The 26965-nt window shown below is 33.5% G+C and overlaps 5 protein-coding genes across 10 annotated transcripts; 4 read left to right on the top strand and 1 right to left on the bottom strand.

Annotated features, from left to right (window-relative positions):
• The first annotated feature begins 1010 nt into the window (after nucleotides 1–1010).
• Nucleotides 1011–7251, top strand: LOC107412025 (mitochondrial Rho GTPase 1). Its single transcript, XM_016019722.4, has 15 exons — nucleotides 1011–1223; nucleotides 1620–1843; nucleotides 1944–2076; nucleotides 2266–2415; nucleotides 2858–3034; nucleotides 3206–3457; nucleotides 3672–3740; nucleotides 3854–3909; nucleotides 4149–4230; nucleotides 4532–4743; nucleotides 4839–4908; nucleotides 5188–5300; nucleotides 5522–5672; nucleotides 5823–6009; nucleotides 6843–7251. Exons 2-15 carry the CDS (start codon nucleotides 1626–1628, stop codon nucleotides 6914–6916), a joined length of 1944 nt encoding a protein of 647 aa, XP_015875208.1. The 5' UTR covers nucleotides 1011–1223; nucleotides 1620–1625; the 3' UTR covers nucleotides 6917–7251.
• A 630-nt stretch (nucleotides 7252–7881) lies between these two features.
• On the bottom strand, nucleotides 7882–9646 carry LOC107411987 (cyclin-P3-1). Of its 4 annotated transcripts, none has more exons than XM_016019677.4 (4): nucleotides 9475–9646; nucleotides 8945–9029; nucleotides 8202–8541; nucleotides 7882–8083 (listed from the first exon to the last, which is right to left on the bottom strand). In XM_016019677.4, the coding sequence occupies exons 1-4, from the start codon at nucleotides 9487–9489 to the stop codon at nucleotides 7918–7920; spliced, it is 606 nt and encodes a 201-aa protein (XP_015875163.3). In that variant the 5' UTR covers nucleotides 9490–9646; the 3' UTR covers nucleotides 7882–7917. The 4 variants fall into 4 exon arrangements, with proteins under 4 accessions (XP_015875163.3, XP_060667950.1, XP_060667949.1 ...); XM_060811967.1 differs by having other exon boundaries at nucleotides 8945–9006; nucleotides 9475–9629; XM_060811966.1 differs by having other exon boundaries at nucleotides 8202–8564; nucleotides 8945–9006; nucleotides 9475–9628.
• A 2456-nt stretch (nucleotides 9647–12102) lies between these two features.
• LOC107411952 (putative UDP-glucuronate:xylan alpha-glucuronosyltransferase 5) lies at nucleotides 12103–14296 on the top strand. The gene is made up of 2 exons (XM_016019636.3): nucleotides 12103–12770; nucleotides 13329–14296. The coding sequence occupies exons 1-2, from the start codon at nucleotides 12131–12133 to the stop codon at nucleotides 14270–14272; spliced, it is 1584 nt and encodes a 527-aa protein (XP_015875122.3). The 5' UTR covers nucleotides 12103–12130; the 3' UTR covers nucleotides 14273–14296.
• A 2149-nt stretch (nucleotides 14297–16445) lies between these two features.
• On the top strand, nucleotides 16446–19201 carry LOC107411951 (putative UDP-glucuronate:xylan alpha-glucuronosyltransferase 5). The gene is made up of 2 exons (XM_060812148.1): nucleotides 16446–17226; nucleotides 18255–19201. Exons 1-2 carry the CDS (start codon nucleotides 16446–16448, stop codon nucleotides 19199–19201), a joined length of 1728 nt encoding a protein of 575 aa, XP_060668131.1.
• A 1307-nt stretch (nucleotides 19202–20508) lies between these two features.
• On the top strand, nucleotides 20509–26839 carry LOC107411974 (mitogen-activated protein kinase kinase kinase ANP1). Of its 3 annotated transcripts, none has more exons than XM_060812427.1 (17): nucleotides 20509–21012; nucleotides 21399–21440; nucleotides 21968–22033; nucleotides 22112–22222; nucleotides 22299–22379; nucleotides 22473–22550; nucleotides 22678–22760; nucleotides 23562–23643; nucleotides 23773–23873; nucleotides 24010–24049; nucleotides 24223–24282; nucleotides 24539–24588; nucleotides 24682–24889; nucleotides 24982–25218; nucleotides 25355–25662; nucleotides 25818–25863; nucleotides 26253–26839. In XM_060812427.1, the coding sequence occupies exons 1-17, from the start codon at nucleotides 20695–20697 to the stop codon at nucleotides 26256–26258; spliced, it is 1917 nt and encodes a 638-aa protein (XP_060668410.1). In that variant the 5' UTR covers nucleotides 20509–20694; the 3' UTR covers nucleotides 26259–26839. The 3 variants fall into 3 exon arrangements, with proteins under 3 accessions (XP_060668410.1, XP_015875147.2, XP_015875145.2); XM_016019659.4 differs by having other exon boundaries at nucleotides 20512–21012; nucleotides 25796–25863; XM_016019661.4 differs by lacking the exon at nucleotides 25818–25863.
• Nucleotides 26840–26965: the final 126 nt, after the last annotated feature.

The raw sequence follows: 26965 nt of genomic DNA, 5'->3' as shown, positions 1-26965 counted from the left end.
AAATTATCATTTTTATTTACCAAAGCATTTTAAATATGAAGGAATAAAACTAGTGCAAGATGATATCATTTATCATATTAATTGGTATGTAAAAATTTATTAATTTGATGTCTATAATATTATTGTACTCTTAAAACTTTTTTTTTACATTAACTGGACATATTTTGACTTGGGCAATTTTGATCAGCTGGTGGTCCACCAAAAAAAAAAAAAAAACATATTGATTTTATAGGAGCCCATTTTCCATCCGTATTTGGCTTTTTCAAGAAAACCAACTCATCGTTGGCAACAATTCTTTTTTTTCTTTTTTAGGGTAAATGCAACCATCATGTTTTTGTTTGCAAGTGTAACTGAAATTCTCCACTTTAATCAAATTATTAAAAGCCAACTAAAATTGAATTTGGCAACATATATACATATATATATATATATATTTTTTCCCCGTGGGATTAAAAAATATAGTAAATTCTTTTTTTTTTATCAGGTTAATGGTAAATGCTAATTCGCAATGGGAATATGGGATTGTAATTCCATTATACAACCAATATACATAGTAAAATTTGGTTGATTTTTTGCATCTCCTAATTGAGAAAGTATATCTACTAAAATTCATTGTATTTATTGTATAGCCAATTAGAACCCATAAAATTCCTCTATTGATATATAAAATGAAGATTACTATTACTTTTGTGTTACCATAAAATTTGTTTACGGCAAAAAATATAAAATAGCAGAAGAAAATTTAGGAATATTACTTTTTTTTTTTTTTTAATAATATTCACGGTGCACGGTGTCCTACCTACTGATATGCGTAAAACTCCACTAGGCTATGTGACAAGAAAAAAACACGTCAGCTTTCGCAGAAAAGTGCCATACCTAGGGCTACGTCCTTACGTGCCAGTCAAGAAAACACCAAAAATCCCGTGCACTTATTCGTAATTGCGAAACACGAAAAATAAAAATTGAAAAAAAAGAAAATTTGATCTTTACGCAAAAAAACGCACACAGAAAAATTAAAAAAAAAAAAGGTAAAAAGGAAAACCCACTGATCTCTATTTCTCTGAAGCTTCTCCACACTTTCGCTCAGCCGTAGCAAACGGAGAGCCAGTACCACCGGCCCAAGCTAGGGTTTCTGGCGGGCCGCGAAACTTTCACTGTTTCTCAAAGCTTCTCCGAAAGAACTTTCAGACAACTAATCTATTTTTTTTTTCTTTTGCCTGAAGGTATATTTTGCTGTTCTACCGCCATCACTTCCATCAAGATTTTTTGTTTTTAATCTTGTTTCATGTTATTAAATCAAAGCATCTAAGAGTTGCTTCTCGGTCTAGGATTTTTCTTTATTCTATTTCTTGGTTCTTAATCATCGTATATGCTTTATCAATCTTAATCGAGGGCTTTGCCTTGTTTGAGGTCGCATTTCCATCAGATTAGTTGATTGTACATGTATAAAAATTTGTATAAATCAATGTCCGATTGAGTTTCTGAAGATTTGGGTGTGTGAGGCATTTGTTGAATGGGGTTTTTTCTTTCTTGCTCTAGAACGCCGTTTTCTCCACATTGTTGTGTGATTTTTGTAATTTGTCTGAGCTATTGGGGTTTTGGGTTTTGGCGTTTTGCAGTTTCCAATGACGAGGGCCCCAGCTGCAGCAGTGAACACGGGAGGCCGAACTTCAGTCCGAATTGTTGTCGCTGGAGACCGTGGGACTGGGAAATCAAGCTTGATTGTCACCGCCGCGGCCGAAAGTTTTCCGCAGAATGTCCCTCCAGTTCTGCCACCGACAAGGCTGCCGGAAAATTTCTACCCTGAGCAAGTGCCCATTACAATCATCGATACCTCATCTCGGTATAATGTTTGAATTTGCATTGGAAACGATGCTGTTTGTGTTTAGCAGTGATCAGTGGGTTGAATCTCATCTGTTCTTTAAATTTTTTTTTTTTCTCAGTGCGGAGGATAATGGTAAGGTTGCTGAAGAGTTGATTCGGGCTGATGCTGTTGTGCTTACCTATGCATGTGATCAGCCACAGACACTGGACCGTTTGAGTACTTTCTGGCTTCCCAAACTTCGTCAACTAGAGGTTTGTTTGTTCTAACGTTATGTTTTGTCTAACTTTGTTCCACCCATCATTTCACCCATCATTGTATATGAACTAATGATGGAGAATATATTGATTATTCTTGATATTGTTTACATATGAAGATGCCTTGACCTTTAAAAATAAAAAAAAAATAAAAAAGAATGTTTATGGGGGCAATTTATTGTGCAGGTGAGGGTCCCAGTTATAGTGGTCGGCTGTAAACTGGATTTAAGAGATGAGAACTATCAAGTGAGCCTGGAACATGTGATGTCACCAATTATGCAGCAGTTTCGGGAAATTGAGACTTGCATTGAATGTTCAGCAGCAAAACTGATTCAGGTATTTATTTGAGTTTGACGGTGTTTAGACTCCTTTTCTGCTTTAATCATGTCATTATTTTATTATTATACTTTTTTCCATATTAGCATTCTTGTACTGATTTTATATTGTGTGCTATAACTTGGCATGCTTAATTTATGTTAGAAGTAATTCAAAATTTTTAATTGGATTTGTGTGAATCACACTCATAAACTCTTTGACTGAATCCTAAGTTACTATGATCTGGTCAATTGCATATATCCCACATTTATTTGGACTACTATTCTTTAGCATTTTTTCTTTTTATGTCAATTTTGAATGCTAATGTACTAGGATCTGGTTCAATTGCATATATCTACATTTAGTTGGATTACTCCAATTCTGTAGCATTTTTTTTCCTTTTTATGTTTTTGGAAATATTTAATTTTTGTACCTTATGCTTTGAACTATTGGCCATTTGCAGATTCCTGAGGTTTTCTATTATGCACAAAAAGCTGTGCTTCATCCAACAGCTCCACTGTTTGACCAAGAAACGCAGACTTTGAGGCCCCGATGTGTACGTGCCCTAAAGCGGATTTTTATTCTTTGTGACCATGACAGGGATGGTGCTCTCAGTGATGCAGAGTTGAACGATTTCCAGGTTCTCTCTTTTCTGTTCTATTGTTTTTCCATTGGTAAAGTTGATACAAAGTTCCAAAACTCTTTGACAGTTTAAAATGATTCTTTGATGCTTATGACATGTTTCTTTTAGCTCAAATTTATATATAACTTATTTTTGAGATGAGGAAGGTCTTATTTAAATTGTCAACAGGTTAAATGTTTCAATGCACCATTACAAGCTTCTGAAATAGTGGGTGTTAAGAGGGTCGTGCAAGAAAAGTTGCCTGAAGGAGTCAATGAACGTGGCCTTACTTTGACAGGATTCCTATTCCTTCATGCACTATTCATTGAAAAGGGGCGTCTAGAAACTACATGGACTGTCCTGAGGAAATTTGGATACAACAATGATATAAAACTTAGAGATGATCTCATCCCATCTCCGTTGAAAAGAGCTCCTGATCAGGTATATCTTCTTGAGTTAAAACAATGTCTACCACAGTCATGACTTCTGAAGTTTTTTGACTTCTTATGGATGATGATGTTTTTTAACGGTTTTGTAGGATAACAAGATGTATTCTTTTACCCTGCCTCCTACTTTTTATTTTTATTTATCAGCATAAAGCATGGAACATTTGTTCAACCCCTTACTATTAGATATTACCTTATTGAATGTGCAGAGTGTGGAGCTGACAAATGAAGCTATTGAGTTTCTCAAGGGGATTTTTGACTTGTTTGATGGTGATGGTGTAAGTTTCTTGTTTTATACACTTTGCTTTGTAATTCCATGCTGTTCTGAATTTCAGAGTGCTTTCTGCAGTGAGAACTCTGTTTATGATGATTATATGTTCTTTTTTCCCAGGATGGGACACTCCGACCTCGTGAAGTTGAAGAAATATTTTCTACTGCTCCAGAATGGTAGTTTAATTTCACTAGAATTAGTTATTATTGTTTGGCTTAATTTTCTTGAATATTATCATGTTTCCATTCCAGAAGTACCCTGTGCACATGTTGATTTATTGAAAATTGAAATCAGTTTTTTCATTTAGGCATCTTGTAATCCTTATGAATCTTATAGTCGGTTATATTGATGATCAGTTGTGATGGATAGTTACCTGGCATTGATGTTTGACATCATTCTTTTTTCAAAATGCTAGTCCTTTTACACAGGCGCCTTATATGGATGCTGGAGAGAGAAACGCATTTGGAGCGCTATCACTTAATGGCTTTTTATCAGAGGTATTTTTTCGCCCCCTTTCCTTTTGTTTTTGGTGGGGTGGGGAGGGGGATCACAGGGGGTTGCATTTGTGTTGGTTGGAAATGTAACTTTTTCTTTCTTTCCTTTTTAATTGATTTTGAGTGTTAATGAAGTTGGATATATATATATATATATATTTTTTTTTTTTTACAAGTGAGTCAGACTTGTTCGAACTTAACTGTAATAATTTGAGTCCTTGTGCATCTATATGCTTGAGTTTTATAATTTAATGGATACAGCCAAATATGTGCCTAAAATCTTTTAGAAAATATGTGGTTGCAGTGGGCCCTCATGACACTCCTAGACCCAACTTTTAGCATGGAGAATCTGATTTACATTGGTTATACTGGTGACATTTCATCTGCTATTCGTATAACTAGAAAGAGGCGTTTAGATCGCAAGAAGCAACAATCAGACAGAAATGTTTTCCAATGCTTTGTATTTGGCCCTAAGAAGTCTGGAAAGTCTGCATTACTGGATTCGTTTCTTGGAAGGTTTGCTCTATTTAAAAATATTTTAAATCTAATTCTTTTTGCTAATTTAACTCTGCTAACAAAGTAAAAGTTTCTGGTGGTCACTGGAAATGCAGGCCACTTCCTGATGTTTACACTCCAACCACTGAGGATCGCTATGCAGCCAATATTGTTGAACAACCTGGGGTGAGTGTTGGTACATTTGAGCACTTATGTTTTGTGCTCATTAAAACTTAATATTTTGTGTGCTCTCCCTCCAACCTGAGCACATATGCAAACATGTCACTTAAAGGAAAAAGGCATTATATGGAGAAATATAAATGATAAATTTTATCACTGAGTTGTATATGCCAATAATGGTTCTCTTCTGTGGTTTTGAATAAATCATGTCTGCTAAGAGTTTTTTCTTGTGATTTATATTATTAGATTTGTGTTTAAACATAATTATTTTGCTTATCTTTGCAGGGAACTTTAAAAACCCTTGTGTTACGAGAGATTCCTGAAGACGGAGTTAGAAAACTTTTATCAAGTAAAGAGTCTTTGGCTGCTTGTGATGTAGCAGTTTTTGTTCATGACAGGTAAGCAATAAGCCTTTATAAATCATTGTGTTTACTGGTTATTATAAGATTTATTGCCAAACATTTAAGGTTAAGAGATTTGAAATTCTTTTGTAGTAATTTGATTTTATGTTAATACTAGATTTATAGTATTTCAATTTAGGTCTATTTCTATATATATATATATGTTTATATATTCATATTTCATTAATTTTTAATATTGGTGCTTTTTGTTTTGTCAGTTCTGATGAGTCATCCTGGAAAAGAGCAACTGAGTTTCTGGTTGAAGTTGCTGGTCATGGTGAGGATACTGGCTATGAGGTGCCTTGTCTAATTGTAGCAGCTAAAGACGATCTGGATTCTTTCCCATTGGCCATACAGCATTCTACAAGGGTATTATACTAAACAGACAACGATACAATGTATTGTTCATGTTGTAGTCAATTATTTATATAAACTACATTGGATGTACGACATTATTCTTTCAAGTTTCTCATGTCTGAATGTCTAATGACATTTTCAATTATCAACTTGCTTTTGTAGGTTAGTCAGGATATGGGAGTAGAGGCTCCTATACCTATCAGCACAAAATTGGTTGATTTCAATAATGTATTCCGTAAGATTGTAAGTGCTGCTGAACATCCGCATTTGAGCATTCCTGAAACTGAAGCCGGAAGAACCCGCAAGCAGTACAATCGCCTCATAAATCGATCTCTTATGTTCGTTTCTGGTATGACAGTCCTTTTGTCTAATAATACAATACTTGTTGATATGTTGGAACCATATATTTGTTCTTTTCACTAAAACCATTGAGATGATGTTATAGTCCATCTGGGAGTCAGGTATATTTCTACAGTGGGGTTGTTTATTTACTTATATTCATTCTAATTAGCTTATGATGATGTTATAGTCCATCTGGGAGTCAGGTATATTTCTACAGTGGGGTTGTTTATTTACTTATATTCATTCTAATTAGCTTATGGTATCTGAGAAAATTTTCAGTTGATAATTCTTTAACCTGTTGGTGCTCAAATACCAATTCTTCTCTGATGCTTGAAACTCTTAAGAGCTGTTGGTGCTCAAAACACCATTCCTTCTATGATTCTTGAAACTCTTAAGACCTGTTGATGCTTGAATTGGTTATTTGAGCACCTATTGGTGCTCAAATACCATTCGTCGATGATGCTTGAAACTCTTAAGAACTGTAGTCAGCAATATCCAATTCTTGTTTGTGCAAGAAATATATTCTCCCTCTATTTATTGATGGAATCAAAAATTAAGTGGACTGGTTGAGGAATTTGGAGAAGACTGTTGTATTTACTGGAAGGTAACTAACTATATAATTAGCCCCCATGGATTTTCATTTCTAGTTGAAAGTTTCCCATTTTATTGTGGTTTATTCCAACTGCATAAACGTTTCTTCCTTAGATTTCTTGGCATGTGATGTTTCTAAGAACAAGGATTTTTGTTTAGGAAGCCTGATTTCTGGTTAGGTGATTTTGACTGCTACTGGCTTTTTGTTTAGTTTCGTGTTTGTTAATAAACTTGTTTGTGACTTGACAGTGGGAGCTGCAGTTGCCATTGTTGGACTGGCAGCTTATCGTGTATACTCTGCAAGAAAGAGTGCCTCTGGTTAAGGATCGATCAGCTAAGCTGGGGCCTGCTTTCGGTGGTTGTTTGGGGGCTATGATCTTCAAATTCCCGCTCTGTTGGGGTTCTTTTAGATGCTTTGTGTAGAGAAATTAAAATTCTATCCAATTATCGCACATATTAAGCTTTTATATTCAACTCTTGCTTTCTTGTTAGGATTTTAGGAAGTGGGCTGAGTTTTACTTATAGCCAACTTGTTTACCATTTAGGATCGTTCCTAATGGGGCAGTGGTTGAAGGGTTTTTTGAAGTAGAATATTAGCAGATACACAATGGAATTAATTCTTGTGCAGAACGTGGAATGAGAAAATTTTTGCCTGAAATTGATTCATTGTGCAAAACAAATATTTCAAACCAATTGGCCCGGAAATTCGTACTCCTTTACTATTTTTAAAATTTTTTTAGTTTATACATATTGCTTTAGTATATTGTTCATATGCTTATTCTTGCCTTTAATAAGGTGTCATTATGATAAGTTACTTGTTAAACCATGGTGATTTTGCAATGCATTCATAAGTTAATGCCTGATGAATTCCATTGCAATTGTCTCCCTGGGGTACATTTAAGTTTGTTCTAAATCTTGCACTGAAAATATTTCAAAATATTTTCAATCCAAGGTTATTAAAACTGTTTTAACCAAATTATTAAAAAAAAAAAATTAGTTACTTATATTCAATAAGGAGCTACATTTCTTTTTTTTTTTTTTTTTGGTAATAACCAATAAGGAGCTACATGATAATTAATTTCTTGCAACTATTTGTTAGAGAAAAAGACATTATTTATTCATTTCAGGGAAAAAATCAGAACCCAAACTCAATGGCTCCGAGTTGACGAAAAATATACTTAAAAAGACCAGATTATATATATGGACCTAATTTCGAATCTAATCTGTACTCCGTATGGTACAAGTAAATTGCCCAGTTATTGATAAATGGAAGCTACAGGTGAAGCTATGAGAGTAATCTGATATTCATTCAGCCAATTTTCACCTACAGACCCCTGCCTACCCTTTCAAGTTGTTGACAGTATTTCCCATAGACCTCTGTGGTTACATGCAGTTTAAAATCTAGATTAAACAAGAACTCCATCTCCAAATTGTTCATCTCTGCAGTGCTCACTCCTCCTACTTTGGCATAGTATGCATTGTTATGGCACCTGAAAAACATACATTAGTCATATACATATATAGCATCTGTTTTTTTTATGCCTTTCAAGTCTCTGCAGCGAAACAAACAAGCAAATGGTGATTATGTATGCATTTAAAAACTCTTACAAGTAGTCCATGAACTTCGCAGCTACCAAGACGCTGGTAATGAGGAGCCGATGAATGTTGAGAGAAGTGAGACGAACTCCGGTTCCTTGGACGAATCTTTCTATGTAAATGTATGCAACCACAAAGCAAGATGTGCTGCAGCTTGCATACTTGAAAATGCGTTCCATATACTGTCTGACATTCATGTTGGGTGCTTTTGAACCATCAAACACTGTGATGCTATCCTTTTGTGATGAGGCAAATGATGATGCAAATAATTTCTCGTTCCTTTGGATGGATTTCTCAAGAAGAGAAGCAACAGCTAGTAAGAATCTGGGTGTCGAAGCCATTGTTTTCCAGCCTGCGTATGTGATTCAATCCAAGCTGCCATACATAAGAGGTTGAAAATATGTTTTCATGATCGTTGTAAATAGTTGATGGCATAAAATGCCATGGGATACCGCTATGGATTTTCCAATTATATTCTTTTCTTTTGGGAAAAGAAAACTCACCATATGGAACATTTTGGTGCTATGAACGTCAAGGGGCTAACAAAGAATTTTCATTTCGATTGGTCCAAATGGGTGCAAATGGATTTGGCTTTTTTTCTTTTATTCGTTAAAAAAAGCAAAGGGTAGTTTCTCGAAATTTGATAGCATCAAGGTTGCTATTGCGGGTATGCAAAAATGAGGAATATGTGCAGCAGAGAAAATGAAAGAAGTATATATGCCATTCAGGAATATTGCGAAAAAGCTAAAAATTACCTTCCGGTACTTGAGGGGCTAGTTGGTTCCCTTTTTTCCTCTGCTTCTTTGCTTCAATTTTGCTGCAAAGTGGGTGAATAGCATCCTTACAGTTTTAAAGCATAAAAAGTACTCATGTGAATTATATAATTGCTATGAAATAAAATTCCAATAACCAAGCAAGAAAGGATTCAAGAACCAAATACAAAGAACAAGATAATAAGGAAGTTCTAACTTAAAGCTTGCTACAACGAGGGAGATATAGAATGGTTAATTGAACATCAAGTAGGTACATATATGGAGAAGAGGCATAATAGATGATATGCAGGGCTAAGAGAGCTGAATGAAATCTTTGTAGGAAAAAAAAAAAAAAAAAGAATGTTTACACTTTAATAACCAGAGACGTTCCATGTACGAGAGACAAGCATAACATGATAAAGATTGAGGATTGAATAAATTCTGTGGTAAGAATTTTGAAAAGAAAGATATCTGAAAACCCATATGCACAAAACCCAAAGTGAATAAGATGAATTCAAGAATGGCTTACTCACAGTTTTTCTTTTCATTGTGTAATTCTTACGAACACCAAGCAGTAGCAAACAGAGTACACAGAGAGTCACAGGCAAGAGTAAGAGGGAAAAATGTTGGATTTCTAAAACACATGATGTATATATGTAGAGAGAGTGAAACAGGGCTAGAGTATGTACAATAATGCGTAGTTAACTCAGAGTAAATTAACTTTATCAAAAATCTTTATTCTTTTCTTTGACACGTTATTTTGTGTAACACATTGTGGATTAACGAAATCGTACTAAGGAAGCTGGAACATTTCCTTTGGAAGGCTTCAAGGATAAGGCATAGACTTTGTGATAAATACATATGTGAATCTCTCTCTACGTGTCTATATTTATATCAATCGTCAGTGACAAAATATAAATGTATTTCATGGAAACTGGGGGATAAGAGAAGCATACAATAACAACAATTAATATATTTAATGTGACTGTCGAACTGTGTAGTGGCAAAGCCTTCCTTTTTTAGGACAGTGGTGTTTAAGTTTAAAAAAAGAAAAAAAACATAGGATGTGGAGGAAATAATGAGAGGTAATTAAACAAATTGGGAGCCTTGATTTTTTTATTATTATTTAATATGTATGAAGAATATATATATATATATATATATATATAGAGTTTCTAATTGTATAACGATGATTTTTTTTTTTAAAGCTAAATGTATTGTTTATAACATGATATTAATTAATGAAAAGACAAAAATGCCCATTGTAGGCCTTGATTTCCATATGCATGTTTATTGTCGTTATGACTATCCACAAAACCTTTTATAAGTTTTATGGTATATGTATATATATGCACACAGGAAGAATACGGTCACCGTGATAAAACATTCAGGACCAAATCGATTTTCTGTTGACTTTATTTACATGGTAATCATGTGTCATATATACGTCATTCTCTCTTTCTTTTTTTATTATTATTATTATTATTTCAAATAAAGCCAGTTATATTTAAGGAACAATAAAAACGACTATTTATTTATCAAGCATTTGGAAAATCTCTAGTACCATCCATTTGGCAACCATACATACATATATATATATATATATATATATATATATATAATCCAAACGATCAATAATAAGATCAAGAGGGCAATCTGGGTCTAATTTCTATAGTGAAATATTGATATAGACAAATAAAAAGTATTATTTATCTTTAGTAAATAATTATTAATAGACGTCCATAAAAAAAAACCTTATACAAATCTACTTGTCTTAGCAACCTATTTACTTTCCACTATTTATTGAGTTTACACGCTTTTTTTTTTTTTTTTTTTTTTTTTTTTTTCTTTTTGTTTGGCTGACCCCTATACCGTCCCCACCCCAGCGACTCGAACTTGCGCATCTCTGGCGCAAGTAGTGACTCTCGACCAATATATATATATATATATATATATATTTGATAAAGCACACATTTTTATTTTTCTTCGTTCTGTCTTCTATATTTGTTCATTAATTGATACCCATTATATCATGGTTTTCCCATGCCAGAATGTAAGAATATTGGCTGTCATATATTATATGTCAAAAATCCTTGTCATACATACATCATAATTCATAACTATGATTTAGGATTTTCTTCGTTATTTTTAGGATTTTCTTGGTTGCTATTATTTTTTCTATTAATTAAATTTTCTTGGTTGCTATTATTTTTTCTATTAATTAAATCGTAATTAATATACTTTAAAAGTTGATTAGGAAGGGGATATCACCCTAGATCATGATTTGAAAACTAAAGTGTATTCTTAATAATTTTTACCATTGTCTTATACTTTTAATGCTGGTTGTTTGATAAAAGGATATGATCCAGAAATATATTGTCTTTCTCTGAATTAAAAACTGAAAAAATCAGCTTTTATTTCTTTTTTATGGTAATGCTTTTAGTTTTATTTGAGACAATTCATTTTAATGTTCATATTAAAGGAAAGAACGTAAGCTCTGAGGGTTTTTTTTTTTTTAATTGTTTTCGTGAAATAGTTAATACAAGACTTAATTTTTATATCGTATATATCTTTTCCAAAAAACAATTGTTATATCATATAATATGTAATACTATTTTTCAAATTTAAATGGAAATAATTGTTCAAAAATTAAACCAAACGAAAGCAAGTAATTTATCAAAAAAAGTAATCGTTTTTGTTTTTTTTTTGAAAGAAAAAAAATTCTTAAAAAAAAAAAATAAAAAAAGACAATAAATTTTATTTTCTAAAATTTTCCATATAAAAACAAATAGCCTAAAGTATAAAAAAGAAAATACAATCTCCTCCCTTGCAAAGCACACGGTCTACTCGTCACCGAAGTCTAAAAATGTCTCTAAAAACCTTCCCTTTTGTCTTTTCCATGGAGATCAAAAAAGTTTGAAAGGTCTGAAAAATCAAATCCATATCTATCAAAAACAAAATATAAGGACTCGAAAAAGAAGAAAAGAAAATATCCATGCAAAAACCTTCCCTATAAAAACCAAAAGCTCAACAAGAATAATGGCTTCAAAACCCTCCTCCTCTTCTTCTTCTTCTTCGAAACACAGATCCTTCATCGTCTTCCTAATCATCATCTCTCTCCCTCTTCTCTTCCTTATCCTATCTTTCAAACAAAATTCTAAACTCATCACCACCACCAAAAGACTTCAGATGGAAAGCGAAAACCCATCTCTCTACTGGTTCGATATCATTGCCAACAAATTCGAAAAGGGTACGAAGATTAAGATCGGTTTGGTCAATATTGATGATTGTACAAGTAGTAATATTACTGGTTCTGGTGGTGGCGTATGCAAAGTACTCCATGGACTTGCAAACACAGACACAGTCGCAGTCAAGTTTGATCGAATAATGACAGAGGATGAAAATCGGACATGGAAGGAGTTTTTCCCAGAATGGATTGATGAAGACAAGAAATGGGGGACACCAAAATGCCCGGAAATCCCAATGCCGAGGTTCGAAGATTACCCGCGACTGGACGTGGTGGTGGCGAGAGTTCCATGTGGGAATGGGACGGAGAAGGAAGGGATTAGAGATGTGTTCAGGTTGCAGGTTAACCTTGTGGTGGCTAATCTCGCGGTGGAGAGTGGTTGGGTGAGTCCTGATATTCGTAGGAATGTTTATGTTGTGTTTATAGGTTCTTGTGGGCCCATGGTAGAGATTTTCAGATGTGATGATTTGGTGATGCATAGAGGTGATTATTGGGTGTATAAGCCTGAGATGATGAGGCTTAAACAGAAGGTTCTTATGCCTGTTGGGACTTGCCAAATTGCACCTCCGTTTGCAAAAACAGGTTAGCTTTGTATAATTTGGTTTTCATTCTTTAATTTCTTGTTCGTTATTTATATATACATAATGAAACTTACCCTCTTAATTATTAGTTTCACCAAAAATTTTCAGCCCCATTTAATTGTTCTTTGGAAGGGTACTTGGATAATATAAGATTATTGAGCAATATTATCTTGAGTACTATTTGCCCCATTTTGACCCTGCTGTCTTCTTGAAGGATTTAAGATTTAACAACACTTTGTAAATATAAAGATATAAGATCTAACACTTTGTAAATATGAAACCACGCATAGATATTGCACATGGATAATGACACTTGCCCGCATAATCTACATAGATAATGACACTTGAAAAAAAAATAAATAAATAAGGGAAGACTATTCTCGGTTTTCTAATTAAAAAATAAAGAAATAAATAAACATACATATGATTAATATTACCTTACAAATTAGTTCATTTAATTGTCCAATAACAAGACATGTAATTTGTTGCCCACCTTCCTTCTTCAAACATTATTATTCTTTTTTTTTTTTTTTTCTTTTTTTCTTTTTTGGGGGGGCAGGTAAAGAGGGATGGCGAGACTACGTATTTAGATCCTCCATCCTCCAAAATGTCAACAACGTCACAATACGTCGTCGTTCAATATATGCCATTGCCTACGTTACAGTCCTTCACTCTTCAGAATCATATGTCTGCGGTGCCATTTCTTTAGCACAAAGCATTCGTCTGACGGGCTCTACCATCGACCTTATTCTTCTCGCCGACGATTCCATTTCATTCAATTCCACTCTAGCTCTTCGAGCAGCGGGATGGAAAGTCCTGCGGATTCAGAGAATCCGCAGTCCTTTCTCTCGGAAAGGCTCTTACAATGAATGGAACTACAGCAAGCTTCGTATTTGGCAGCTAACCCAATACGAAAAAGTCATATTCATAGATGCAGATCTTCTTGTTTTGCGAAACATCGACCATTTCTTTACCTACCCTGAGCTATCAGCTTCAGCAAACAACAAGTTCTTATTCAACTCCGGTGTGATGGTTGTGGAACCGTCCGCTTGTTTGTTCGAAGATTTGATGGTGAAAAGCTTCAAGTTGGAGTCCTACAATGGTGGAGACCAAGGTTTTCTTAATGAGTATTTCACTTGGTGGCATCGAATGCCCGCGAAATTGAATTTTCTCAAGAATTTTGAACGTGGAGAGCGTGAGATTCCTGATGGTGTTTTTGCTGTTCATTACTTGGGTTTGAAGCCATGGATGTGTTACAGGGACTATGATTGTAACTGGGATTGGTTGCATCACCATAGATTTTCTAGCGACTCAGCTCACAAGAAATGGTGGCAAGTTCATGACACCTTACCTGTGGAGCTTCAACGTTTTTGTGGATTGACGAAGAAGATGGATGAGAAGTTAAAGTTTCGTAGAGAAAGGGCAAAGGATGGTGATTTTCCAGATGGGCATTGGAAGATTCAGATTAATGACCCTAGACAGTATCATTATTTAGATATGTAGTTGCATATGTATACATATATATATATATATATATATCGTTGATCATATATATATATATATATATGTGTGTGTGTGTGTATGTAAGTTTTGGATACATATTACTACAAGGTTTATTTGGGAAGAATCATGTATGATTCGGAATTTAGAGAAGATAAGTGGTGAGTGTTGAAATTCTTTTGAGTGGCAATAATGTGGATCACACAGTATACGACCAAACAAGTATGATCATATAAACATTATATATACAAAATCACGCACACACAAACGTGTGCGTGTGCGTGTGCGCTCGCTGAGCGAGAGATTTAGAGCCAAAGATCATTATATATTGGAGAAAGAGTGGATTACCACCAGACCAAACCTAGTCTTACTTTCAAACCTTTTAAAATTGAATTGTTTATCTATAAGGACAACATAGATGACAACTTTATTCTTTTAGAGGTTAGATGAAAAGATATACATGCTTTGTTATATCCTCGTGTAGACTTCTTCATACATATATACTCGCACATAGGAATAGTAACAAAAAAGGAATGGAATAGCCGAACATGATCCCAAAAAAATCATAGAAATAAATGTAGTGGGAAGTTGATTGTTGATCATATATGTATATATATCTTTCGGTCCTCAATATTTTATCATGTTCGGCCAAAAAAAAAAGAAAAAACTTTATTTATATGCTAATATATAAAGAGGGCAAGGTCCAATTTCGGTACTGGAATTTTAAATACACCTAATTAAGTGATTTTAACCAGCCCATGGATATATGCAAATCTGCTTTCTCTATGTAACCTTTTTATTTTTATTCTATTTATAGTACACATTCTCCTTTTTTTTGTTTTTTTTTTTTTTTTTGGTGGCACAAATGTGACACATGGTCCATGCGAGACTATTGGTCGTCATGTAAAATCCTTTTTTTTGGGGGGACAGATCTAAAATTAATTTTATTCGTAGGATGTATAAAAAATTATGGTATAGGATTTTCTTTGTTTTTCTTGTTTTTTCTATTAATTAAGTGCTAAGTAATTAAATTATAAAAATCTCTAAATGGTTTAAAAATAATAATATTAGAGTTATCAAAATGTTTTTTTTAAATTTATTTGATCAATTATATGATACATGATGTGACAATATTTAATTTATTTATTTATTAATTTAAGAATTTACTTTTTAAATTTAGATTATATAAATATGTCTACCAATAATATTTTAACACGTGTTATTTGATAGATAAATTTGGTAAATATTTTGGTATATGTATCATTGCGGTTAAAATAATTACTTTCTTTTTCATAGAATGAATAACGCTATAGGCACCAACTAATATATTAATATAATTTAGATATGAATAAGTCAACCTTTTAAATTAAAAAATAAATATAATTAAATATAAATCAATTGCATAATAATATGTATACATTTAATAAATAATTTAGTAAAGTAGTTGGTGCTTCTAATATTATTTTTATGACTAATATTGCACCTCTACACTATCATCATCAACTTAGTTCTTGTATAGCTTATTCTTTCTCATATTTCTTATTTCTTGTAATATTTAATTCCCTTATGTAACTTTGTAATATTTACTTTCCTCTTAGATACTGACATTTTAGGTGTATATATTGTAATGACTCTCATATATATGAAATACAACACTTTCGTTCTTTCTATGATTTTTCACCCAAAATATAACATAAAAATTTGAGAGTTAACGTATAATTGTTGACCATATAATAGATTTATATATATATATATATATAGAACATTATTTTCAAATTTAAAAGTAAATAATTAATGGAAATAAAAAATTAAAAGGAAATTTACTATACTTCTATCATTCACAATAAATTAATTTTTTAAAATATATGATAATGCTTCAAATAAACCAAATTATAACCAAAAAAAAAAAACAATCTTAAGATGGATTTTATTTTCTAAATTTTTCTTTTTGAAAACAACAGCCTAAAAATAATAATAATAAAAAGAAAAATATAATACTCTTCTTCCAAACATATACACTTATAATTAAATCCAGTTCGCTCAATGAAAATATAAATTCTCAAAAACAAGAAGAAAAAGGAAAGAACGGCCATGCAAAAACCTTCCTTATAAAACCCTTCAAAATCTCAAGTGACAAAAACCAAAGCAGAGACAAACGGGAAGCTCATCAAGAATAATGGCTTCCAAGCCCTCCTCTTCTTCTTCTAAACACAGACCCTTCATCATATTCCTGATCATCATCTCTCTCCCTCTCATTTTCCTTACCCTATCATTCAAACAAAAGCCTAATAAATTCATCACCACCCCAAAAATACTTCAAATGGAAAACCAAAACCCTTTTCTTACCTGGTTCAATATCATTGCCAATGAATTCAAAAAGGGTCAAAAGATTAAGATCGGTTTGGTCAATATAGGTGATTTTGCTAGTACTAGTAGTACTGGTCCTGGTGGTGTATGCAAAGTGCTCCGTGGACTTGCAAACACAGAAACAGTCACAGTCAAGTTTGATCGAATAATGCCAGACGATGGAAATCGGACATGGAAGGAGTTTTTCCCAGAATGGATCGATGAAGACAAGAAATGGGGGACACCGAGATGCCCGGAAATCCCAATGCCGAGGTTCGAAGATTACCGGGGACTGGACGTGGTGGTGGCGAGAGTTCCATGTGGGAATGGGACAGAAAAGGAAGGGATTAGAGATGTGTTTAGGCTGCAGGTTAACCTTGTGGTAGCTAATCTGGCTGTTGAGAGTAGTTGGGTGAATCCTGATATTCATAGGAATGTTTATGTTGTGTTTATAGGTTATTGTGGGCCCATGGTAGAGATTTTCAGATGTGATGATTTGATGATGCACAGAGGTGAGTATTGGGTGTATAAGCCTGATATGAGCAGACTTAAACAGAAGGTTCTTATGCCTCTTGGGACTTGCCAAATTGCTCCTCCTTTTGCAAAAACAGGTTAGTTACATGTATATTTTGGTTTTCATTCTTTAATTTGTTTGTTTTATATATAATGAAACTTACACTCTTATAATTTTCACCAAATTTTCAGCCCCATTTAAACTTTTATTTTGAAGGGCATTTGAAAAATTGATTAATTTGTAAGCAAAATATTCTGAAGAACTTATACTTTTTGTGTGGGATTCTAGCTAGAGGATTTATAACTATTTGCAATTTTCAATTATATAAGTTTTTGAAGAATATTAGAGGTTTTAATCATATCATTTAATGTTTTATTTATCCTTTCAAGGCGAAAATGACCCAATAAAAGTATGGGGTTGGTGGGTTTTAAGGATTAGATGATTGAGCTTCTACGTTTTGGCCTTTTTAATTTGGTAATTTACCTAAACTTTCTTTTTTGGTAATTTACCTAAAATTGAACAAATACTGAATAAATGATAGGAATTCAAGAAAATGAACCTTTTAATTAGGGTATGATAGGGTTGACCTTGCTGTCTTTTTTGAAGGATTTAATATTTAACCGTTTTTGCATTATGTAGTAGTATTTTGTTTCCTTAAGGAACTGGACTTATTTGGCCACAGATTATGAAACATGCATTCATACATGATTTCCTCATAATCTTTCCTCTAGTTGCGTTAGAATTCAAAATTGGAATTATTTTACCATAAAATTGTCATGGTAGAATATTTATACACATGATTATTCCAATTAATATATATATATAAAATTTTATTCTGCTGCCTGATGTTATTTAATTTATGTTGGATGTAGACAATTTCTCTTTCCATGAATAGTAATAACTTTTGTATGAATTATATGTAATTAGATAATGCTTATGTTGCTTGATTGGCACCTAATTACAATATGTCTACGGATTAAATATAATTACACATCAGTCAAAGATACATCTTACCAATGTTATGTTACAAAATTATTATGTAACCGATTGGACATTTAGTCTGTAGCCCACCTAAAATGATCATTCTTTTTTAACATTATTCACAAAGAATTTCCAATTTCACAGGAAAAGAGCGATGGCGAAATTTCATCATGTCACACTCCAAACTACAATTTCTCAACAACAATAATGCCACAATATTTCTTCCTCGTCCAAGATATGCCTACGCTACAATCCTTCATTCTTCAGAATCATACATCTGCGGCGCAATTTCTTTAGCGCAAAGCATTCGTCTCACCGGTTCAACCAAAGACCTTATTCTTCTCGCGGATGATTCCATTTCATTCAATTCCACTCTAGCTCTTCGAGCTGCAGGATGGAAGATCAAACGCATTCATCGAATTCGAAGTCCTTTCTCTCGAAAAGGGACTTACAACGAATGGAACTACAGCAAGCTTCGTATATGGCAGCTCTTCGAATACGAAAAGGTCATCTTCATAGATGCTGACCTTCTTGTTTTGAGAAACATAGACCATTTCTTCACTTACCCTGAGCTATCAGCTTCAGCAAACAACAAGTTCTTATTCAACTCAGGTGTAATGGTGGTGGAACCGTCAGCTTGTTTGTTCGAAGATTTGATGTTGAAAAGCTTCAAATTGGAATCCTACAATAACGGAGACCAAGGTTTTCTTAATGAGTATTTCACTTGGTGGCATCGAATGCCGGCCAAATTGAATTTTCTCAAGAACTTTGAGCATGGAAAGCATGAGATTCCTGATAATGTTTTTGCTGTGCATTACTTGGGTTTGAAGCCATGGATGTGTTATAGGGACTATGATTGTAACTGGGATTTGTTGCACCACCATAGATTTTCAAGCGACTCGGCTCACAGGAAGTGGTGGCAAGTTTATGATTCCATGCCCCTGGAGCTTCAAACTTATTGTGGGCTAACAAGGAAGATGGGTGAGAAGTTGAAGTTGCTGAGAGAGAGAGCAAGGAATTATGGTGATTTTCCAGATGGGCATTGGAAGATTGAGGTTAAGGACCCTAGACAATATCATTATGTAGATTAGCTAGAACTGTAGGATTTAGATATATAGTTAATAGTTGCCTTACAAAAACCCATTATAGAAAAAATTTGTTGCATATATATATATATATACACACATAATTTGATATATATGTGTTTGGGATATACTACTACAAGGCTTTTTGGGTTTCTGAAAAAGGATCATGAAGGACAAGGAACTTAGGGAAGGTGTATAGGTTGGGAGTGTTGAAATTCTTTTTTGGGATTCAATGTGGAATAATAAAATCTCTACCTCAATTTATATATATATATATATATATATATATATTTTTTTTTTTAATAAATTTTTTTTTAACATTACAAATTATCCTAAATTTTTATATCCGCATTATTCAAATTCATATTTTCATTGCATAGATAGAAATACTTAACTACGGAAGCTATTGTAATACTTTTTACGGAAGCTATTGTAATACTTTTACGCCATATTTTATTATGTTTCTTCTTCTTTTTTATTTTATTATTCATATTTTTTTTTAGATAAAACTTTAATTTGAATTAATTTTTAATTATATATCCTGGCTAATGTACCCGTAGATGATATGATGGAGGAAGAAAGCAAGGCATACTAAAATAGAGGAAAGTTGTGCTAATACACCTAAAGTTTTACCAATTTTACATGAGTGTCGTTTTACATTTATCAATATATTGCAATTTTTATACATATTTTAAAATGAAAAATCTTTCACTTGTAAACTATTATTTTTCATATAAACACAATTAATCAGTCTTTAATTGATATTTTTTGCATTTCTATATATTAAATTTACATATACATTTTCTTAAAATGGATAATGTTGCAACGAAAATAAAATGTAAGAGTTTTTGTAATTTCCAAAAGTTCAATAGTATATTCTTTTTTTTTTTTTTTTTGTGAAAATTCAATAATATATTGGTAAAACATAGTAGTACGATTGCAAATTTTCCCTGATAAGACATTACTACTATAGGGAATAAAAAAAAAAGAAAAAAGAAAAAAAAGAAAACAGAAGTACAAATCAACTCTTTCGGTGAAAAAAAAAAAAGAGAGTACAAATTAACTCATGAATATATATTTGCACAAAACTCAGTATTGATTAATTAATAGAAAATTGAAATGACCGTTATACAAAGTTGAGTAGTACGGCAAAGTGGAAGGATATACAGATTGTCAAGCCAAAAAAAAAAAAAAATGTAATGTTAAAAATAATAAAAAAAAGGAGAAAAAAGCATTTTACTTCTTGTTGTAAAACATAATAAACATAGATTGGGGATTTTGACAGCAAATTTGATAATATTTTTGAAAAATAAAAAAGCCCACCTTTTTTCCCTCCTCTCTCTCTCTTTCTCTCTCTATTTCACACTCAAAATTCTCTCTCTTTTGCCGACCAAATGAAACCCCATTGCTAACCCCAAAACCCGCTGTCACTCTCTCTTTCTTTCTCTCTCTGACCATCAAATAATCAATCACAAAAACAACGCAAAAAGAAAGACAAAATGCAAGACATGTTGGGATCAGTTCGGCGATCACTGGTGTTCCGTACTTCTTCTCCGGACGGCGAAGATTCACCTTCTCCAATCGGAGGACCCACCTTCACTTTGGTCGACAAGATCAATTCCTGCATTCGTAAATCTAGAGTCTTCTCCAAACCCTCATCGCCTCTGGCTCCCCCGTCTCCTTCGCCGCCTCCCATGGCCAAGGACAACACGCCGCCGATCCGATGGCGCAAGGGCGAGTTGATCGGTTGCGGCGCCTTTGGCCGTGTCTACATGGGCATGAATCTTGACTCCGGAGAGCTTCTGGCCGTTAAACAGGTCCCCTTTAATTATTATTCTTGGGTTTTTTCTTTTTTTTGGGGATAGTTTCTGCTTTTCCCGGTGGTTAATTTTCTCTTCTTAATGTTTTTTTTTTTTTTTTTTTTTTTTTTTTTTTTTTAATTTTGATTTTGGAGTTTGATTTTGTGTGTTTCGTTTTGCTTATTGATAATTGGGGTAGCTTTATGTTTTGTCTTACATTTTTATTTTCTCTTTTCTGTTCTTGCAGTCCGACCTTCAATCTGTTTCTTAGCTAATTCTATCTGGGTTCCTCTTGATTTCACTTTAGGCGTCTTATAGATACTACTTCTTCTTTTGTTTGCTCTGCGTTTTAGTAAATAATCTGATTTTAATCTTTTTATTTTTTATTTTTTATTCTTATGCAGGTTTTGATTGCAGCTAATACTGATTCAAAGGAGAAAGCTCAGGTTTGAATTCAAGTTCTTTTGTTAATTTGATTAATGTTCTAGTTTGGCATGTGCAATTAGCTCCATTATGTTCGATATGTTTAATTTTTATCAATTGAGGTTCCAAATAATGATATTGTATCCATATATGCAGTATATGCAGTTTGATCGTACTTTTATGCATTTCTTTGCATCTACATGGGTTGCACTTTTTCTTTTAATTTTAAAACTTCATGCTTAACGTCATTTTTGTTCTCCAAAAGAATATTAAAAAAAAAAAAAGGAAAAAAAAAAAAAACAATTTCATTGAAAGCGTCTACCTTGTTCTTTATGTGATAAATCTTAAACTATCAGAGCATCTCTATTGTGATAGTCTTACCTTCTATTTTGCACTTTTGGTGGCCTAGTGAACAAAAATAAAATATTAAATTTTGCATTGACGTGTTGGTAATTATTTACATGTGAGACAGTATATTTTATTGAATAAAAATAATTCTTTTATGCATTGTTAATTGTTGATTGACTTATTGATTTGATGATGTAAGTAGGCTCACATCAAGGAGCTTGAGGAGGAAGTGAAGCTTCTGAAAAATTTATCTCATCCGAATATTGTTGTGAGTATAACTCTCTAGCATCTAATGGATGAGTTGTGGCGTATTTATCTGACCATATATTTTGTTTTGGTTTCTTAGAGATATCTTGGAACAGTGAGGGAGGAGGAAACATTAAACATTCTATTGGAATTTGTACCTGGTGGATCCATATCATCACTTTTGGGAAAATTTGGATCTTTCCCAGAGGCTGTAAGTTATTGCTGACTCGAACCTTTTTTTTTTGGTTGTTTTATGTTCTGAACTTATAAACTAATTTATTGAACAGGTTGTTAGAACATACACAAAGCAGTTATTGTTGGGTCTAGCATATCTACATAAGAATGGAATTATGCACAGGGACATTAAGGTACCTTTTCTTGTGGTGGTAGTGATTGGCATGTTAAATTTATTTAACTTCTCCTCAGCTTGTAAGTGGATGACACGCATGTCATAATTTCAGGGGGCCAATATCCTTGTTGATAATAAAGGATGCATTAAACTTGCAGATTTTGGTGCATCAAAACAGGTTGTTGAGCTGGTACGCCCACTTTCTTTTACTTCTCATTATGATGCATCTCTTTGTTCTTTTTTCTGATTTTGATTTTTCTCAACAGAGCTTATAATATTTCTGACACTATCTAATGTATACGAGATGTGTAATGCAGGCAACTATTTCTGGTGCAAAGTCTATGAAGGGTACTCCATACTGGATGGCTCCTGAAGTCATTCTCCAGACGGGTCATAGCTTGTGAGGACAATTATAACCCTCTTTGCACTCCCTCTTAGCATCGACTAGTTTTAGGCATGCTATTGATCATGATTATTTCCTACTCTTTCTCTTTAAAAGCATAAGTTAGGAAAACCTGTAAATAATTTATAAAGAGAGGCATACCATGGGCAATTCTTCAAGAACCCTGGAAAATTGCTTTTAGTCCAAGACAACTGAATGCTTATTCTAGTTAAAACTTAGCTAATGCATGTGAAACTTGAATTTGACATACTACAGCTTTAATTCCGAAAACAATTACTGGACTGATGTAAAGTAAGGTTATTGTTTCAGTTGCAAAATTGCCACTGTGCATTCAGTCAGATAAGCTTGTTATAAATATACCATTACATTGTTCTGGTGGGTGAAACAGAGCATGTTTGGCTTATTCTGGAAAATTTTCAGACTGGAATTCATAACTGACCCTGGAGAATGCATTTTGTGTTTGATTTATGCATATGGAAAAAAAGAAAAAGAAAAGAAATTGATAATCTTTGTTTACAAGAAACTTTTAGTAAAGGCACTGATGTGAACTTTGACTTTTAAAACTTTGATCTTTGCATAGTCTGCAAATTTATTGTACCTTCTCAGAGAAATATTGTAGTATCCCTACATTATTTATGTACTGTGGTAGATTGGCCATTCACATTTGCTGTATTTATTCTGTAATTTGTGCTGCTCTATTTGTTGGTCCTTGATCACTAATTTTTATCACTACTTGGCATAATTGTCTAAAATTTTCCTGTAACTGAATGGTACTGATACGTGTGCATAATTATCTAGCTCTGCTGATATATGGAGTGTTGGATGTACTGTAATCGAAATGGCCACTGGAAAGCCTCCCTGGAGTCAACAGTTTCAAGAGGTGATTACATATACTGATACTTTTTCATATGAAATATATATATATATATATATATAGATATATTTTCCCCCATTTTAGGTGTTCGGGTTATTATTTATGAGAAGATCTTCCTTTAACATTTCTCTTTAGGTGGCTGCTTTGTTTCATATAGGGACAACAAAGTCCCATCCACCAATACCTGAGCATCTCTCTGTTGAGGCGAAAGATTTTCTTCTGAAATGCCTTCAAAAGTTTGCTAATTCTCTCTTTCTCTCTCTCTTTTTAGTCTGAATTTAGATTGTTTAAGATATTCTTGTATCCTTTGAATTTGTGAAGAACTTTTACTTGGAGGGAGTTTGGTTCATGTTGGCTTTGGTTCAATGGCAGGGAACCAAATTTGAGGCCAGCTGCATCTGAGCTGCTTCAGGTTATAAATTGATTACTATTTCTCTTTATGTCATGCAAAAATTCTGGCTGTCATATGTATAGTAACTCCTCTTGTCTACTCTAAACTGCTCTGGCTTTTGTTCTTGATGATGGGTAAAATGTTAATCATTACATGGGTCAAGGTTTAATGCTTTAGTTTGTTTTTGCATGCAGCATCCCTTTGTAACAGGGGAACCCATGGAATCTCATCCTGCTTTTAGTACTTCTATGATGGTTAGTATGGTTTCACTATGTTGTGTATTTTGCTATCGCTCTTGTTCTCTCCCTTTCTCTCTCTCTCTCTCTATATATATATATATATATATATATCCCCTTTAAATGATATTTATATATACCCTTGTTCTCTCCCTCTCTCTCTCTCTCTATATATATATATATATCCCCTTTCAATGATATTTATATATATATAATTTTTATTTTTATTTTTATTTTATTTTATTTTATTTTATTTTTTGTGTGTGTCCACTAGGAAAATTCTGAAACCTCTTCACCATCGAACACCAAAGATCTGGAAACCTAGTAAGTATTGTGATTGGGTTTCTTCTGGACTAAGTTGGACAGTGGCATGGTTCTTTTATAAATATTTAACTTGGGAGCTTTAATTTGTTCCAGTAAAATGATGACTTGCCTTGAGACAGCTGATGACTGTAATTTGGGTAGTTTGAATTGCTCTACTGTGTCTCCTGAGAAGTCATTCAAAAGTAAACATCTTTGGAGAATAAACAGCAGTGATGATGACATGTGTCAGATTGATGACAGCAATGATATTACGATGGGTGAAGGAAGGCTCAACTCATCCTTGATGCCTGACAACTTTAAGGTAACTTCTTTATGTCAGATGTCCTCATGGATATTTCTTAAGCTTCGGTAAAAGCAGCAACTAATTGTTTATATATTGTTTGCTATGCCTAGAGCTTTAATCCCATGAGCGAACCCTCTGATGATTGGGTTTGCAAATTAGCTGCAAGTCCAGAAGCAGAATGTGAAGGAATGAATTTGGATCCTGATCAAAAAATTCATTTGCGTGGTGGCTGCGCAGAAACTTTTAATGATAGGGAAAAAGATTTTTCTTTTCCTTGTGGACCTTCACTCTCTGAGGATGATGAAGAACTTACTGAATCTAAAATTAGAGCATTTTTGGATGAGAAGGTACTGTAATCATGGCATGTAATGTAGACTTTGTTATGAAACACTTATGAAGCCTCTGGAAATAATACCATAGTTATGTTTTGGAACTTTGGTTTTCACTGAAACCATTCTGATTGAAACCTTGATCAAACTTCAGGCTCTAGAATTGAAGAAACTGCAAACGCCTTTATATGAAGAGTTCTACAACAGCATGAATGGAGCTTGCTCTCCTAGTTATGTGGAAAGCACATGTGATGAAACTACTCCAAGATACTTGAAATTACCTCCCAAAAGTAGATCACCAAGTCGGGGTCCAATGGGTACCCCATCTGCAGTGGTTGATGCTCATAGTACTGGAAGCCCTGGGAGTAATGGTAAGCGTGTGTCAAATATTTGCAATGCAAGCGATCAAAGTTCACAGGACATTCCTGTAATTGATGGTCAGCAGGAGCCTGGTAGTCCAAGGTTTGTTAATGACTTTTAAGCATGTTCAGAAATTAGTTGCCTTTTTGAGATCTTTAGGAGTAATCTGATATAAATAATTTCCTCTCTGACTTCTTTACGAATGATCTTATATATATTTTCATGGTATTTGCAGCATGAGCTTTTCTGAGCGACAGAGGAAGTGGAAAGAAGAGCTTGACCAAGAACTTGAGAGAAAGAGAGGTTGATGTTTCTTGATTTTTTAGTAAAATTTTGTAATGCTGACTAATTCGTTCATGCTGCTTTTTACTCACAGTATGCATTGCCATAAAAGTTAGTCATACCTTATGGAAAACCACATCCATTTTAGTTGTTTTGTCGAAGCAGTCTTTAAGTTCTTGAATTTTGCTTGGTTTTGATGCATCCATGAAGATTAGGTTTAGGCAAATGCTGTGTAAAGTTACTTCCATGTTTAAGGTGGTGATGAGCTTATGTCGAGAATGCCATAACACAAACGTTTAATGTTTTTGTTTAGTGAAAACTAACACATCTTCTTAACATCAGTTTAATTAATTTTCTCCTCATTTAATAGCTTTATTGATGTTTACATCATGATTATGAAATATTTGCAGAGATGATGCGCCAAGCTGGTTTGGGAGGGAAAACATCATCACCTAAGGATCGGGCTATTAATAGGCAGAGGGAGTTGACAAGGTTCGCATCTCCTGGAAGATAATGGGAACAACTTTTGCATCTTCAACGTAATTCAGACTGCTCAAGCTGGTCCTTGAGAAAGAAGTTATAATTTTCCTTGGATTTCACCATTAGAGCTGCAGTTTCAGTAATGGTAAAAAATAATCTGGTGTGACCATTTACCCTATCCCACAAGGAAACAACAGTGATGCAGCATCACTCATCTCAATTCCTCATTGCCATCCTATGATTGTGTTCTTGTATGTTAGAGCCTGAGCTAGTGTAATTGTGCTATATATGGCACTGGTAAAGGGTATGCTGAAGCTTTTTTTTTTTCCCCTTTTTCTTTGGGTGGTTCTTGGAGGCAGGTGAATACATATATTATCGAGTTTGTATCGAGTGCACAGAAGTTGTAATGGTTCTATAGAATAATTTGAGTATGCACATGATATTTGAAACTTTTATGGAAAATACATATCCGATTCTTGTGATTACAGAATAAAATCTTTTTCCTTTTGCAACTCCATTTAAAAGTGCATTTGAGTTTAGGTGGGTTGGGGGGAATTAATTTCATGTTGTAATTTTGATGATTTGATGCATATTTTTGCATAATTTGCATTGTCAATTGTTTCGCCACGAGATTTATTAAAAA

The sequence above is a fragment of the Ziziphus jujuba genome, chromosome 10 (genome assembly GCF_031755915.1).
Source record: "Ziziphus jujuba cultivar Dongzao chromosome 10, ASM3175591v1".
Lineage (NCBI taxonomy): Eukaryota > Viridiplantae > Streptophyta > Magnoliopsida > Rosales > Rhamnaceae > Ziziphus > Ziziphus jujuba.
The sequence above is the reverse complement of the archived record's forward strand: the minus strand, read 5'-3'. Positions and strand labels throughout refer to the sequence as shown.

What these genes read in the sequence shown, in the direction of transcription:
- LOC107412025 (XM_016019722.4), top strand. Translation starts at nt 1,626, where the DNA reads ATGACGAGGGCCCCAGCTGCAGCAGTGAACACGGGAGGCCGAACTTCA. An exon ending in GCAGTTTTTGTTCATGACAG is followed by an intron (nt 5,301 to 5,521) that starts GTAAGCAATAAG and finishes TTGTTTTGTCAG; the next exon opens with TTCTGATGAGTCATCCTGGA. An exon ending in CCATACAGCATTCTACAAGG is followed by an intron (nt 5,673 to 5,822) that starts GTATTATACTAA and finishes TTGCTTTTGTAG; the next exon opens with GTTAGTCAGGATATGGGAGT.
- LOC107411987 (XM_016019677.4), bottom strand. An exon ending in AGCCCCTCAAGTACCGGAAG is followed by an intron (nt 8,542 to 8,944) that starts GTAATTTTTAGC and finishes TCACATACGCAG; the next exon opens with GCTGGAAAACAATGGCTTCG. An exon ending in GCGAAGTTCATGGACTACTT is followed by an intron (nt 8,084 to 8,201) that starts GTAAGAGTTTTT and finishes TATGTTTTTCAG; the next exon opens with GTGCCATAACAATGCATACT.
- LOC107411952 (XM_016019636.3), top strand. Translation starts at nt 12,131, where the DNA reads ATGGAAAGCGAAAACCCATCTCTCTACTGGTTCGATATCATTGCCAAC. An exon ending in ACCTCCGTTTGCAAAAACAG is followed by an intron (nt 12,771 to 13,328) that starts GTTAGCTTTGTA and finishes TTGGGGGGGCAG; the next exon opens with GTAAAGAGGGATGGCGAGAC.
- LOC107411951 (XM_060812148.1), top strand. Translation starts at nt 16,446, where the DNA reads ATGGCTTCCAAGCCCTCCTCTTCTTCTTCTAAACACAGACCCTTCATC. An exon ending in TCCTCCTTTTGCAAAAACAG is followed by an intron (nt 17,227 to 18,254) that starts GTTAGTTACATG and finishes CCAATTTCACAG; the next exon opens with GAAAAGAGCGATGGCGAAAT.
- LOC107411974 (XM_016019659.4), top strand. Translation starts at nt 20,695, where the DNA reads ATGCAAGACATGTTGGGATCAGTTCGGCGATCACTGGTGTTCCGTACT. An exon ending in CTTTTAGTACTTCTATGATG is followed by an intron (nt 24,283 to 24,538) that starts GTTAGTATGGTT and finishes TGTGTCCACTAG; the next exon opens with GAAAATTCTGAAACCTCTTC. An exon ending in TGATGCCTGACAACTTTAAG is followed by an intron (nt 24,890 to 24,981) that starts GTAACTTCTTTA and finishes TGCTATGCCTAG; the next exon opens with AGCTTTAATCCCATGAGCGA.